The sequence below is a fragment of the Castor canadensis genome, chromosome 11, assembly GCF_047511655.1.
Source record: "Castor canadensis chromosome 11, mCasCan1.hap1v2, whole genome shotgun sequence".
Lineage (NCBI taxonomy): Eukaryota > Metazoa > Chordata > Mammalia > Rodentia > Castoridae > Castor > Castor canadensis.
The window spans coordinates 109,375,159-109,391,779 of record NC_133396.1 but is presented as its reverse complement, the minus strand read 5'-3'; the positions used below and the strand labels follow the sequence as shown (position 1 = coordinate 109,391,779).

At 38.5% G+C, this 16,621-nt stretch overlaps 1 protein-coding gene across 2 annotated transcripts in view; it reads left to right on the top strand.

The window, feature by feature from the left end:
* Snx27 (sorting nexin 27) overlaps nucleotides 1-16,621 on the top strand; it is an 86,473-nt gene that overhangs the window by 32,082 nt on the left and 37,770 nt on the right. For both annotated transcript variants that reach the window (XM_074048095.1, XM_074048096.1), the window contains one exon: nucleotides 15,736-15,928. In XM_074048095.1, the coding sequence (XP_073904196.1) occupies nucleotides 15,736-15,928 (193 nt within the window). The remainder of the gene's footprint in view (nucleotides 1-15,735; nucleotides 15,929-16,621) is intronic.

Below are 16,621 nucleotides of genomic sequence, written 5' to 3'. Positions count from 1 at the left end.
CGATGCCCATGATTCTCAAGTTTGGTCTTTTGATGGAGTCAGTGAGTTCTTGCATTTTCTTTTCACAGGTCTTGAGTTGTTTAATTAGTAGTTCTTCAGTTTTTCCTTTAATTACCATTTCATCTTCAAGTTCTGAGATTCTGTCTTCTGTTTGTTCTATTCTGCTGGATTGGCCTTCCGTTTTGTTTTGCAGTTCTGTTTCGTTCTTTTTTCTGAGGTTTTCCATATCCTGGCTGTTTTCTTCTTTATTGTTGTCTATTTTTGTCCTGAGTTCATTTATCCATTTATTCATTGTGTTCTCTCTTTCACTTTGGTGTTTATACAGTGCTTCTATGGTTTCCTTTATTTCTTCTTTTGCTTTTTCAAATTCTCTATTTTTATTGTCTTGGAATTTCTTGAGTGTCTCCTGTACATTTTGGTTGACCCTATCCAGTATCATCTCTATAAAATTCTCATTGAGTACTTGTAGTATGTCTTCTTTTAAATTATTCTTGTAGGCTTCATTGGGTCCTTTGGCATAGTTTATCTTCATTTTGTTGGAGTCTGGCTCTGAGTTTCTGTTCTCTTCATTCCCCTCTGGTTCCTGTACTAATTTTTTGCTGTGGGGAAACTGGTTTCCTTGTTTTTTCTGTCTTCCTGTCATTGTCCTTGGTGTTGTTACTGTCTCTGTACTGTGTGTAATTAAGTATTTTCTAGCTTGTAATAATAACAATGGTAATATTGAGAATGGAAGAGTGAGCTGAGATGGAAAGCAAGAAGTTAAAGAAAAGGGGAAAACAAATATACAGACAAGAGGGAGAAAGCAGAACAAGGTATCAGACAAGAGAGTTTCAAAGGTATAAACAGGGAGTGTTAGTGTACTAATCGACAGTAAGCTGAACAGACAATAGAGTGACAGAGAGAGGATTGAAAATCAAAGATAAAAAAAATAAAAAATAAGTATATGAAAGTAATATCTATTTATAAAAATGAATTAAAATAAAATGGAAAATAGAAAATTAAAAAAAACAAAAAAAACCAAAAAAACCAAAAAACTTCCAAGTTTATATGCAATGCAATTTCAGTCTTAATAATTTGGATGTCCGTCTCAATCTCCAGTCCTGGAGTTGGTGCCTCAGATGTTGTTCTGTAGTTGTCTCATCAAAGGGGATGCATAAAGTAGAACAAAACTACACTCACACACACACAGAAGAAAAAAAAAAAAGCCCCACCAAGTGTCCCCAGTTCAAATGCAATACAGTTTCAGTAAGTTTTTCGGCTTGCAGGTGTAATTCGGTTGTTCTCTCATCAAAGGTAGGGAGAAAAAGAAAAAAAAAGCGTCTGGAGGCAGTTCTGAGAGTGGTATCTGCTACTGTGGCTTGCCTGCCTGCTGCTCTCAGCCTGTAGCTGGCGGCGTTATTTATGCAGATCTCTGGGGTGAGCTAGCACTCACCTGGTCGCACAGGCTTTGTTTGCTCAGAGTTCTCCTGTGCGGGGGAGGGGGGCCTCTGCTACAGGCTTTTCCCTTTCCAAGCACTGGGAAAGGTGCCACTGCCCCGCGTTGTCAGGCCTGCGTGTTTATTTACAGTTCACGTGGGAAGTGGGTCTTCCCTCCTCTCACAAGCGTCCCAGCTCCTGGTTGCTGGCGCGCCCCGCTCCCGCCAGAGCCTCTCCGGCCTGCCCGGCTCGTTTCTTTACAGTCCCGGGAAGGAGTTCCTTCCCCCAGTCTTCAGCGCTCAGGGCGCCCCACCCTCTTTCCCGCGTGTCTTAACTGTTCTTATTGCTTAGTACTCAGTTTCTCTTTTTTTCCCCGGGTGGAGGTCAGTCTGTCCAGGGGGCTATGCTGCTCTGGCCCAGGCTTGTCTGTGGGGGAACCGCGGTACCGCGAAGCTCACCTGGTCCGCGTCTTCCCAAGCCGTATGGGCGCCGGCCACTGGCGGCCCGGGGGCCTCCTTGGTTCTCCGTTTAACGTGAAGTGGAGATTCTCTGCGCCGGCTGGAGATGTGGAGGAGTCAAAGTTATGCCTTTTCTCGGTGATTATGTCTGCAAAGTGTGTCTCCAGCGTCTCTCCAAGATTTCACTATAGGAGGCTCGCTTTCTGCTTCCTCCCTCTAGCCGCCATCTTGGAATCCTATCCACCTACTCTTGATGCATATTTGAGTTGCTTCCAGTTTTGGGCCATAGTATGACTGAGTTGTCATAAAATAACATTAATGTATAGGTCTTTATGTAGACATATGTTTTGAATTCTTTTGAGTATATAATACTTAGAAGTGAAATTTCAGGTTCTTATGGTATATAAACGTCTTATAAGAAGCTGCCAAACTGTTCTCCAAAGTGGTTGTACCATTTTTTAATTCTCATTTGTAGTGAAAAGTTCCAGTAACTGTACATATTTGTAGTGTCATTTCAGTATATGTATATAATGTGTAATGATCAGAGCAGGGTAGTTGGACATCTTTGTCTTGTTCCTGATCTTAGGTTTTTTATTTTTATTTTTTGGTAGTACTAGGTTTTGAACTCAGGGCCTCATGCTTGCTAGGCAGGGGCTCTACAATTTGAACCACACCTGCTTATTCCTGATTTTAAAGGAAACAGTTCTAGTTTTTCCCCATTCAGTATGATAGTGGGAAAAGCTGTGGCTTTGTCATACAGTCCTTATTGTGTTGAGGTATAATCCTACTATACATAATTTTTTGAAGGTTTTTTTTTTTTTTAATATTGAGGGATGTTGAACTTCAGTGAATTCTTTTCTGCATGTATTAAGGTGATCAAATGACTTTTATCTTTCATTGCATTTATTGATTTGCCTGAGTTGAACCATTCTTGCATCCCTGGAATAAATTTGATCATTATACATAATCTTTTTTATGGTCTGTTAGATTTAATTTGCTAGTATTTTATTGAGAATTTTTGCATTTTTGTTCATCAAGGATATTGGTCTTCAGTTTTCTTTTTTTTCTTTTTGTATTCTTTGGGTTTTTTTTATTTTTGGTGGTATTGAGGTTTGAATTCAGGGCTTCATATTTGCAAGACAGGTGCTCTACCACTTAAGTCATGCCTCTAGCCCTGTTTTGCTTTGGTTATTTTGGAGATAGGGTCTTACTTTTTGCCCATGACAACCTGGACCTCAATCCTCCTGTTTTAAGCTTCCTGCTGTTGAGATGGGGTCTTGCCAGCTATTTTGCCTAGTCTGGCCTGGAACCTCAATCCTCCTAATCTCAACCTCCTGCATATACCTTGGGATGACAGGTACCGCTGTGTCCAGCTATTGGTTGTGATGGTGTCTCACTAACTTTTTGCCTGGGCTGGCTTTGAACCTTGATCTTCCTGATCTCTGCTTCCTGAGTAGCTAAGATTACAGGCGTGAACCACTGGCGCCTGGCTTGCTATAGGTATTTTTTGAAGAGGGTCTCAAATTTATGCCCTGAACAGCTTGGACTGCAATCCTCTTATTTATATTCCACTGGCTACAATGAAGAGTGCATGTCACATACCCAACTGTTATTATTGAGATGGGGGTCTCTCAAGCTTTTTGCCCAGGCTGGCCTTGAACCCCAGTCCTCCCAATCTCCACTTCCTGAGTAGATAGGATTATAGATGTGAGGTACTATACCAGCTCATCTCTGATTTTAATTTTTTGGATCTTTTCTCCTTTTTTCCAAGGAAGTCTAGCTAAAAATTTGTTTAGCTTTTTAAAAAGCCAGCTGGTCACTTATTAATGTTACCTTTTTTAAAAATCTGTATTTCTTTTTTTTTCTGCTCTAGTTTTGTTATTTTTTTCTTTCTGATAATTTTGGGTTTGGTTTGTTCCTGCTTTTCTAGTTCCTTGAATTGTGTCATTAGGTTGTTTATTTGAAATCTTTCTACTTTTTTTTGATGTTACTGGGGATTGAACTCAGGGCCTCAGGCTTGTTAAGCAGCTACCTCTTAAGCCATGCCACCAGCTCTTTTTTCTTTAGTTATTTTTGAGAAAGTCCAGGCTGGCCTGGACTGCAGTCTTACTCTTTATATTTCCCTATGTGGCTGGAATGACAGGCACATGCCAACACACCCTGCCATTGGGTTGAGGTGGAGTCCTGTGAACTCCAACCATGATCCTCCTGATCTCTGACTCCTGAGTAACTAGGATTACAGGCTTGAGCCATCTTGCCTAACGTCTACTTTTTTTTTTTTTTTTTAATGTAGTCATTTATTTCTGTAAACATTCCTCTTACTACTGTTTTTGCTGTATCCCATTGGTTTTGTTGTGTTTTCATTTTCATTTGTTTTAAAACATTTTTAAATTTCACTTTTGACTTCTTCAATGGTCATTTGAGAGAATTTAGGGGTTTTTTCAGAGAGAGTCTCGCTATGTAGCCCAAGTGTCCTCCAACTCACTATGTAGCAGAGGCTGGCTTTAAACTCATGATCCTCCTGCCTCTGCTGCTGAGTGCTGGGATTATAGGTATTCACTACCATGCCCAACTAATTTTGCTTTTTCTTTTGTAATTGTACAGTTTCTAAAGTTCCTCTTGTTGAGGAATGGAATAAATTCCATTGTGATCAGAGAAGACACGTGGTATGATTATAGTTCCTTAGAATTTGTTGAGACTTATTTTATTGTCTAACATATGGTCTATCCTGGAGAATTCCATGTGCTAAGAGAAGAATGTATATTAAATGTTCTGTAAATGCCTTTTTGGTTCATTTGGTCTATAGTATATATAGTTTAATTCTGATGTCTTTTGTTTTGTGTTTTTTTTTTTTTTGATCTGGGTAATCTGTCTACTGGTGAAGGTGGGGTGTCAGTATCCAAGTATCTCCCTTCAGATCTAATATTTGTTTTATATGTTTGGGTGCTTCAATGTTGGCTACATATTTATTTTTTATAAGTTATTTCCTCTTGTTGAATTGGTCATTTCAATTTATATATTTACCACCTTTGTCTCTTTTTACAGTTTTTGACTAAAAATTCATTTTATCTAAGTATAGCTACTAATGGTTGCTTTTGGTTTTTGTTTGCCTGATATATCTTTTTCTGTCCTTTTACTTTCAGTCTTTGTGTGTGTTTACTGGTGAAGTGAGTTTCTCATAGGCAGCATATTATTGGGTCTTGTTTCCTATTCATTCAGTCTATATCTTTTAGTTGGGGAATTTAAATCTGTTCACTTTTCATGGTTATTGTTGATAAGTAAAGATATATTCTTGTAAGGCTGGAGGTGTGACTCAAACAGTAAAGTGATTACCTTGCAAATGTGAAGCCCTGAGTTCAAAACCCAGTACCACCAAAAAAAAAAAAATACACTCCTGTCATTTTATTAAATTTTTTTCTAGTTACGTTGTAAATTCTTTATCTCTTGTTAATTTTTGTGGTTTGGCAGTTTTCTGTACTTATAAGGTTTGATTCTTTTTCTCTTGTGTATCTGTTCTACTAGTGGAGTTTATGCTTTCACATGTTTTCATAATGATAGTGATCATCATTTTGCTTCCAGTGTATGCATTTCTTTTAGGTCTAGTCTGGTGTTGATAAATTCCCTCAGTTTTTCCTTATCTTGGAAAAACTATTTCTCCTTTTTTTTTGGTGCTGGGCCTTGAGTAAGTGGTTGGGTAAGTGTTCTAAGGATAACTTTGCTGGGTATAGTATTCTTGGTTGGCAATTTTTTTGGGGGGCTTTGAGTGTATCATACCATTCTCTCCTGGACTGTAAGGTTTTTGCTGAGAAGTCTGCTGTTAGTGTAATGAGGATTCTCTTTTACATGATTTGACATTTTTCTCGTTATTTTTAGAATCTTCTGTTTGTCTTGTACTTTTGCCTTAGAGAAGAACTTTTTTTAGTTAAATCTACCTGATGTCTCTATCTTCCCAAGATTTGGAATTTTTCGTTGAACAGGTTTTCCATGCCTTTTCCCTTCTTGAATACCCCTACTATGAATGTTTGCTTGCTTAATGATGTCTTATTCTTACAGGATTTCTTTGTTTGGTTTATTTATTGGACAGATTGGATTATTTGAAAAGAACAGTCTTCAAGCTCAGATATTCTTCTTGTTCTAGTCCTCTGTTCAGGCTGTTAACTATTACTTATTTCATGTATTGAGTTCTTAAGCACCAAGATTTCTATGTGGTTCGTTTTTCTTTGGCTGAATTTCTTTCATTCATGAATTATCTTTCTAATTTTGCTGAATTGTTTTTATTCTCTTATATTTCATTACGTTTCCTTAAAATTAGTACAGGCAAGGGTTCATTATTTTGGTACTGGGGTTTGAACTCAGGGTCTTGTGCTTGCCAGCTCTGCATTTTGTTAGTTGCCTTTTCTTTGGGGTCTGTTGCTAGAGAGTTATTGGTTACCTTTGGAGGTGTCAAGTTCCTTGTTTTTTCATGCTTCTTGTGTGTCTCTATATTGACATTTGTGCTTCTGGCAGATCCTTTGCCTATACCAATTTGATAGGGTGACTTTCATAATAAAAGACTTTCTCCTAGGAGTGTTTCCTAGAGTGTCTTTTGGATAAAGTTGCATTGGCATTGGTTGCAGGTGAGTGCTTTAGTGTAGTGTCTATATTGTTTCTTTAGTTGTAATCAATATTGGGGGTGTCTCTGTGGCCTAGCTGCACAGATTATGGGATTGCACTGCCAGCTGGAATACAGCTCTCTTAGGCAGGGTTGTTCTGTGGCAACTCTGAGCACAGTGTGCCTAGCTGCAGGAATGGAATGCCTGTCAGTTTCTGAAGGTTGCATGGGGATGGGTTTACTCTGGCAGGCCTTTGTAAGTGAGGCACAGATGGTGCAGCTGCAGAGGTGTAGCATTGTCAGTTTCCAAGGGCTGTGGGGGAATAGGGCCACTCTGATGGGCCTATGTGAATATGGCACATCATGCCTGATAACAGCAGAACACAGGTAAATATCCTGAGTGCCACAGTGGGGGTGGGGGTGGGGAGGGTGTGCAGGCTGTTGGGGCAAGGTGAGGCAACTATCAGTGTCTTGAGGGCTTTGTGGATGACTTTGCAGGGTCCCTGGGAGCCAACCTGCTCAAGGCAGTTTGTAAAGCTGGGGCAGAAGGAGCATAGTTAGGGTTGCTTGATTGTTTTCCTGGGCCTCTGTAGGCCAGTCCACTCAGGATAGGCTGTCCAGGTGCTCCTGCAACCATGGGAGAGTGAGTAGAGCCATAGCTCACAGGTCTGGATTCACCAAGCTGGCAGCAGTTGAGGGTGGAGGGAGTGGTGGAGAAACTCTTCTCTTCATAGACTGCCAGGTGGGGGTAGGTACAGTGTGGGCTCTCTGATGAGCAGTGATAAGATACCCTGGCATCTCCTAAAACTGGGCTCTGGACCTCTGAGGGCTGCAGTCTTCTCCATCAGCAAATGCTTTAGGTGCCCATGAGTGGGGATTATTAGGGGACTTCTGCTTACCTTTTTCTTGTCAAGCAGAATCCCCTTGGTTCAGGATTGATCTTGAGAGATAGGATAATAAATGCTGTGTGCTTAGTTCCCTTCTTTATAAGGCAGTATCTGTCATAGACCACTGCACTCAAGGCAGGTTGTCAGCTGCTTCCCAGGGCAGAAGGAGGATGCTGTACCTCAAACATCCCAGTAAAATAGTTGTTCTTCTTACTTGTTTTGATCCTTTGTTATGGAGGGAAGTGCACTAGGTACCTCTAATCAGCCATCTTGCTGACAACCCCAGAGTTCTTCTATACATTTATAAATAGAAAACTAGATATCCAATTGTTTCAGCAATTTGTTTTGAAAGAATATATTTTCCCCATTGAAATACCTTGGCATTATTGTTGAAAATCAGTTGATCTTATGTGAGTGGTTGTTTTCCGAACTTTTCTGTTCCATTGTCTGTACCTGAACATTTAAGGTACATGATTTTGGGATTGACCTTTTATTAGGTGTCTTTTCCCTTGAAAATGGGTCTTCTCTGGATTGTATCATGGATATTGTGACATTGTGTACTGATGTTTTTTGTTTTTGTTTTATCTGTCAATGAACCATAAGCTGTGTCACCTTCAAGTCTCAGTTTAATTGTTTCAGCCTTTGCTCTGCTCCTTTGAGTCTGAATACACTCAAGAAGAGATTAGTCTGAAATACATGTGTTCATTCACAGAATTAAGAGAACACCTTCTCTGGCTCTCTCTTGGATTCTGTACCCACTCTAGTGGCAACCTCAGTTGTCTATTAGTCTTTTCCCTATTTATTTAATCCAAAAATATGTTAGGTTTTCTGTTGAAGGTCTCTTTTTTTCTCCCCTTAAGAGATAGGGTCTCACTATGTAGCCCATGCTGGTCCAGCCTCCTAATTCAAACAGTCCTCCTTCCTCACTTCCCGAGTAGCTGGGAACTATAGATCCCAGCTTCTATTGGAGTTTCAGTTGCTTAAGTTGTGTTACTTTGTGATTAACGCCCATCACAAGGCAAAGCTCTTTAAAAGCAGAAAACCACCTAACCCTGTGTAGGTTTTTGCTTCATATTTTGACTCCCCTTCACAGTTTTCCTGCATTTAGTATACTGTCTAGAATCCACAGATAATTTTTTTCTTGTATTTTGTTCAGAGATTGTTGTTGTCATTGGGAATATTAATTTACAGGGAGTTTATGCAACAATGCCTGAAGTAGAAGCTTCAGTTTTATCAGGGTTTTTTTTTTTTTTAATGTATAAAGAAATGATTAAATCTTATTGATAAATTGATCCTTTTACCCATATAAAATTTCTCTCTCTCTTTTTTAATGGTACTGGAGTTTGAACTCAGGGCCTCATGCTTGCTAAGCAAGTACTGGTTATTTTTGTGGTTATTTTCAAGACAGGGTCTTGAGAACTATTTGCTTGGGCTGGCTTTGAACTGCCATACTCCTGATATCTGCCTCCCTAGTAGCTAGGATTATAGACAAGAGCCACTGGCGCCCAGCCTGAAATATCTCTTTATCCCTGGTAATACTCTTTGTTCTGAAATTCTTCTCTAGTGACTCTAATAGCCATATCAGCTTTCTTTTGGTTGCTGTTTTCATTGTATATCTTTGCTGTGCTTTTACTTTTATAAAAGTGGGTTTCTATTGTACAATGTAAGCCTATTCAGAATTGTCACAATGAATGCCACCTGTATAACAAATACATTCTAATTTTTTTTAATATAAAGCTTTCTTACAGATAGCTTATAGTTTAGCCTTTTTAAAATTTAATCTGACAGTTTCCATCCTTTTTTTTTTTCGTGGTCCTGGGGTTTGAACTCAGGGTCTCATGCTTCCTAGGCAGGCACTCTACCACTTGAGCCACACTGCCAGCCCTGTTGGAGTTGGGTATTTTTGAGATTGAGTTTTGAGAACTATTTGTCCAGGCTGGCTTCAAACCGTGATTCTCCTGATCTCTGCCTCCTGAATAGCTAGGATTACAGGTGTGAATCTCAGTCATTTATTTGTAATGTGTAGACTACTCATATTTAGTATAATTATTAATAAGGTTACGTCAGTCTTGTTATCTGTATCTCATCTATGCTTTATTCTTTTTTTCCTCCCTTTCTGCTTTCTTTTAGGTTAATAGAGTATTTTTCAATGATTTCATTTTATCTCCACTGTTGTTTTACTAGGTATAATTTGTTGTATATTCTTAGTATTTGTTACTGTATAAATCTTTATAAGCATCTTCCTTTAAATATTATTTTACTTCATATATAAGACTTTTACTAGAATGTATTTCATCTGCCCCCCCCATCTTTTGCTGGTGTTATCATTCATTTGCCTTGTTATGTTACATTGTTATCTTTGCTTTAAACAGTTTTTTTTTTTTTTTTTAGGTACTGGGGTCAAACCCAGAGCCTTGTGCATACTGTGCAAGTGGGGTATATCACTGGGCTATTCCCCAGCCCAAACAATTACTTTTTGGTTTTTTGGTGGTATTGGGGGTTGAATTCAGATTGAATTCAGGGTCTCATGCTTGCTAGGCAAATGCACCACCACTTGAGGCACTCCGCTAGCCCTTTTTTGCATTTGTTATTTTTGAGATAGGGTCTCGCTTTGTACATGGGCTGGTCTGGACTTTGATCCTCTTATTTGTACTTCCTTGTATAGCTGAGATGATAGTTGTGTGCCACCATATCCAGCCATTGGTTGAGATGGGGTCTCTTGAACTTTCTGCCTATGCTGGCCTTGAGCCACCATCTTCCTGATCTGTCTTCCTGAGTAGCTACGATTATAGGTTTGAGCCACCATATTCAGCCTCCAAACAATTTCTTTTAAAGAGATTAAAAATGATAAAAGATTACTGTTATATTTAGCCACATATTTACCATTTCCGGTGTGCTTCATTACTTTGTGTAAATCCAGTTTCCATCTGGCACTATATTCCCTCTGTCCAAAGAACTTCAGTTAACATTTCTTGTGTTACAGGTCTGTTATAGGGAATGAATCCTTTTAGCCTTTGCTTTTAGCCTTTCTTGGTCTAAAATTTTTTTCATTTCACTTTTATGTTGAAAGATATTTTTATAGGATATAGAATTATTGGTTGATAGGGATACCTCCCCTTTTCTTCTAGTAATTTAAAAATGCCATTTCAGTCTTCTGGTTTGCTTGCTTGTTTTACTTTCAAATGTTCTTTCTATAATATTTTAATCCCTTTGGCTATCTTCACAGTTTTCTCTTTTCTCTTTGATTTTTATAAGTTTGATCTTTGTATGCCTAGGTATTTATCTTGGTATTTATCCTGTTTAGGAAATCTGTGGTTTGATATATTTTATTAGTTTTAGAGGTTTTTTAGCCAATATGTCTTCAAATATTTCTTCAGCTCTGTTGTTTTTCTCTTGTCTTTCTGAGATATACATACTTGAGACCATTTAATATTGTCCTAGAGCTTTTGGATGCTCTATTATGTTTTAGCTCTTCTTCATCTCTTTAGATCATTTTTATTGACCTGTCTTTAATTTAACTGATTATTTCCTCTTAAGTATCCAGTCTACCAATGAGACTGTGGAAAAATTCTTCATTTCTCATACCCTGCTTTTTATTTCTATCATTTCCTTTGATGTTTGCTTCTATTTTTCATATTTGCTAACATTCCTCATCTGTTCATACTTGTTTTCTACCTTTTCCTTTTTCATTAGGTCCTTTAAAGTGTTAATCACAGTTATCCTAAAGTCCCTGGTAATTTCAATGTCTGCGTCATTTCTGAAACTCCTTTATCTCACATAAGTGTTACTTTTTTTTGTCCTGTCATATTTAATTGACTCCTACACAGTCTACTCCTACACATAGGAGTAGATTATGTCTACTGTAGAACAGTAGAGACTAAGATAAATAGTATTTGATCCTGGAAATGGGCAAGCCTTTTCTATCAGGGAGTTGAGTCAATTAATTAAGCTTTGTTTGTGTTTTGTTGTAGCTGTCATTACCTTTATTGTAGACAAGCTGCTGTTACCTGTAATTTAGAGTGGGGCCTGGGGATTTGGCGGGCTTCTGGGATTCTCAGCTATCAGCTACCCCTGCATGGTTGTACCATAGACAAGTTTTCTCTCTACATTTTTGCCCACTGCCATTGGTAGATTGTTCTTGCTTTTTACCTGGACTAGATTCATGGTATAGGTAGATGTTGTCTGATCCAGCTTTAGTTTTAGGTGGAGTCTTTGTCCCTGTTTCTTAGTTCTTTTGTCCTTTTTCCTTACTGTAGCCAAACTGTCTCTGCCTTATGTCTGTGGTTAATTTTGTGAGTTTTCACTCCCTTCCCAGGTATAGCAGACCCCTTGTTATCAGTGTACGAACTTGGGCCTAATGTGGTCCTTTCACTCCCCAGGAGTGCAGAGTATTTTGCTTTTACTCCTTATGCAGAGGCAGTGGATCTTTGCCTGTACCCTCTGGATGAGAGGGTTTGCTGCTCATCTCCCAACAGCTTAAGTATTTTGCTTTAGTAGAAGGGGAGAGGGAATGGTTGGACATTGTGGTTATTGTGTCCCATAACCATTGCTGATCACCTCCTGTATGCCTGGGCCATTAAGGAAAGACTATCTCTAGTCTCTTGCCATGCCATGTTCCTTGTTTTCTGTGTTTCTTAGTGTTTCTTGTGAGTGCATTAGCTGCTCAGAGGAAAAGACTTGGAAATAAGTGGGATATTTCCTTGTGTTAATGCTGGCAGTGCTCTTGCAGCTTCCTAAATCACAACCAGCCTATAATTACTGCTTGTCCTTGCCTACTCATTTTCTTTTTCTCCTTCCTTCCTTCTTCCCTTCTCTCCCCCTCCCTCCCTCCCTTCCTTCCTTCCTTCCTTTTCTTTGGGGTATGTGTGTGTGTGTTGTGCTGAGCATTGAACCTAGGGCCTCACCTAGGCGCATAACCTACCACTGAGTTATACCTTCAGCCCCACTAACTCTTGTTTCTGTCATTTCTAAGTATTTCTACTTACTGTTCTTTCTTGTGGTAATAGATGAAATTTTCACGCTTCTTTATATGTCTATTAATTTTTTTTTTTTTTACAGTACTGGGGATTGAACCTAGGGCCTGGTGCATACTAAGCAAATACTCAACCACTGAACTACATCCCCACACTCATGTCTATTAATTTTTGTTGGTTATTGGATATTGTGAATTTAGTGCTTTTAGATGCTAGATTTTATTAATGTTCCTTTAAAGAGAGTTGGAATTTTTTTCTAGGCATGCAGTTATGTACAGACTATTTTATCCCTTTTGAGGTTTGTTTTTAAATCCTGTTAGGGTAATTTAGAATAGCTCCTGCCCCTCTCCCCAGCAAATGCAAAGTTTTAAGTGTTAGGGATAAAACCCAGGGCCTTGGCATGCTAGACAAGTGCATTACCACTGAGCTACATTCTCAGCTAGAACAGCTTTTACTGTAGAGCTAATTCAGTCCTGTCCCTAAAACATGGCCTTTTTGAGTTCCCTTTTGAATTCCATGTAGATTCGGGGAGGTCTGTGTTCTGTTTGGAGGGAAGTTGAATGGTTCCATACCTTGGGTAAAAATTGTTCATTTACAGCTCTCCTTCTCTAAGTTCTTTCCTTAGATTGTTATTCAGTCAAAACTCAAGGTGACCCAATGTGAATTTCTGCTCTTTAGCTCCCTCTTGTGTTTAGTCCTGCAGATTCTAGATACTTTGAACTCCTTGAACTTCAGTCTTCTGTTCAACTCAGTGCCACACCTGTGTCATACCTTAGGCAGGCCAGGCCAGTTCTTTTTTTTTTGCAGTAATGAGGCTTGAACTCAGAGCCTTAACTGAGCCATTCTAGGGTTGGTGGAGTGACTTAAGTGGTAAGTTGCCTAAGCAAGCATAAAGCCACGAGTTCAAACCCTGGTACTGCCCAAAAAAAAAAAAAAAAGTTACCTCCAGACTCATCATCTTTTTTTCCCTTTTCTCAGGGATCACAGTTCTCAGCTCCCTGTTGTCCAATATCTGGAAAATATAGTAATCCTGTTTTATTTGTGAATTTGTTACACATGGTTTTGACCATTTTTTGGTTTTGTTTTTTGGTGGTGGTTTTGGGGTTTGAACTCAGGGCTTTGAACTTGCTAGAAAGACACTCTACCACTTGAGCCACACCTCCAGCCAAAAGAAAATATTTTTCAAAAAAGTCAAAATAAATTAAAAAAAAATTTTTAATTCCTGTTCATATATTATATAGCTCTCAGTCATCCCTGTTGTATTGTCAGTTGTGTTTAAATTGTATGTGTGATCTGCTGAATTTCCCTGCCTTTAATTTTGTGAAAATATGCTCCCAAAAAGCAAATGGTGCCCAAAAGCATGGTAAAGGTTAATGTGCTTTTACTTAAAGTGATAAAGTAAAAAGTTTGGATTTGTTGAAAGGTGATGTGTTTGGTGGAAGTTGGACAGCATCATGGGAAAAATGAGTCAAGTATCCACAGTATAGTACTGAACTGTGTATCCCAAGCACATGCTATTTTTCCTCTTTAATCTTCTTAGAACCACATACTGGCAGATACCAAGGGTCTACAGCAGTTGTGTTCTATTTTGTGTCCAGTTTTCTATTATTTGTAGTAAGAGGTTAATTACAGACCGTTCAGAAGTCTCCAGATTGGGTTATCCTATAAAAACAGAATATTTTTATTTAGGGATAATTCAGTTAAAAGTTGATTTTAAATATTCTTAGATTTAAAAGAAATATCAGTGAGACTGTATTACAGAAAAATTAACTCCAGAAGAACTAAGGACTTCAGTGACAAATCAAAAAATTAAAAGTTCTAAGTAGAAAATATCAGTAAATAGTTTTTAGATCTTGAGTTTAGAAAAAGGTTTCCGTAGACACAAAAAGTATTATTTATAAAAATGAGTAATAGGAGCTGGGTGCTTGTACTCATGTCTGTAGTCCTAGCTATTCAGGAGGCAAAGATCAGAAGGATCTCAGTTCAAAGCCATCCCTGGGCAAATAGTTTGGGAGACCCTATCTCAAAAATATCCAACACAAAAAAAGATCTGGCAGAGTGGCTCAAGCAGTAAGAGTGCCTGCTTAGCAAGTGTGAGGTCCTGAGTTCAAACTCTAGTACCTCTCAAAAAAAATTTTAAAAATTAGTGCTAGGACTAGAGGTGTGGCTCAAGTGGTAAAGCTCAAAGCCCTGAGTTCAGTCTCGAGTACCACAAAAAAAAAAAAAAAAAAAAGTAAAAACATGCCGGGCACTGGTGACTCTCATCTATAATCCTAACTACTCAGGAGACAGAGGTCAGGAGGATTGAGGTTTGAAGCCAACCTGGGTCTCAAAATAGACCCAAGTCTCAAAATAGATTGCTAGACTCTACCTTGAAAATACACAAAGGCTGGCAGAGTGCCTCAAGTGGTAGAATGCCTGCTTAGTAGGTGTGAGGCCCTGAGTTCAACCCTTAGTACTGTCAAAAAAAAACTCTGAAAACACTAGTGACAAATAGAAGATATTCACAGTGCACACAAATGAAAAAGACTAAGTCAGACATGAAGAAAGCCAAGCATGATGGTACATACTTGTAATCCCAGCACTTGGAAGGCTGAGGCAGAAGGATTGAGAGTTTGAGGCCATCCTGGGGTACTGTCTCAAAAGAAAAAAAGTCTTGGCTTTTATTTTGCTTTTTTTATAGCATCCACTTCCTAACAAAAATGCCCTTGTGATACCATTTTTAGGCCTTTTCTTTAGAATTAACTGTAGAACCTGTTGAGCTATACATACACATCAGTCACACTGCCTTATAATCACTCCTAGGTTTTCATCTCCTTCCTTATTTGCTTGCTTGTTCATTTGCTATATGTACACATTGGCTTTGAGATTTTAAGCTTTCTGAAAATAAAGTCCTTTCTTAAAAACTGATAATTGCCGGGTGCTGGTGGCTCATACCTATAATCCTAGCTACTTGGGAGGTTGAGATTGGGAGGATTGCAGTTCAAGCCTAGCTTAGACAAATAGCTTGTGAGAGCCCATCTCCAAAATAACCAGAGTAAAATGGACTGGAGATGTGGCTCAGGCAGTAGGGTGCCTGCTTGGCAAGCATGAAGCCCTGAGTTCAAATCCCAGTCCCACAAAAAAGCAAAAGAAACAAACAAAAACAACTGATAATTGCCTCTGAAAGATGTTTAGAAGTATGTTGGAGATAATTTTATTAGCAAAAAGAAGCTCATGCCTCCCTTGAAGGGAGTAACTCTCTTGTACATATAATTTTTGGCATGTTATTAAAAGTAAGTTTTATTTTAAAGTGACCTGTTCAGTGCATAGGAATATACCTAACCAATATCCTTCTGAACCTCACTGTAGATGATTCTGTGATTTATTTTGTACTAAGTAAGCTTTTCTTTGTTCTTCTCTCTTATCAGGTATACAATGTTTACATGGCAGGGAGGCAGTTGTGTTCTAAGCGGTACAGGGAGTTTGCCATCCTACACCAGAACCTGAAGAGAGAGTTTGCCAACTTTACATTTCCTCGACTTCCAGGAAAGTGGCCGTTCTCATTATCAGAACAGCAATTAGATGCCCGGCGTCGGGGTTTGGAAGAGTATCTAGAAAAAGGTAAGCCAGTCTATTAAACTCTACTATCCTGAGTAGACATGGATTCTAGGTATATATTGCAAACCACATAGATGTTTCCTAAAACTCAATAGTAAAAGTTAATTCAAATTTCTGACTATAATGATCTGATCTCTGAAGGCAAGACTGAAATATTCAGTAAGGTATTAGTATTACTGACTTCCCAAAGCACTTAGCAACGTAAAAAATGAATATTAGTTTTGATGCATTTTGATGTTTCTTAATGGACCTTTTTTAATAGGGTTATATTATTTGTCAGCAAATACATACAAACAGACGTAACAATGTGCTGTGTTGATTTGGGAATTAAGTGGACAATATTTAAGATATTTTCATTATAATGACTCTTGGCTTATTGTGATATTCTATATGAAAACTCTATTCCTTTTACAGTTATTCCTGGATAGATTTGCTCAGTTGTAGGTAATCTAAACTCCCTTGTTCTAAGCAAGCTAAAAGTGGAATTATTGAAACTTCCAAATGATGCATTAGGAGTCTGTGGATGTGGATGCTGATACATTGTTCTCTAGAAAGGCAGAGAAATGATGTAGATCTCCTGAATAAGATAATCTTGGTGACTCAGAGAAGAGACCTTGCTACATTGTAGAATTAGATAACTTGGTAGCTATGCAATAGGCATGTCTTTAAAATATTAGAATAATGGTCTTTTGTGAT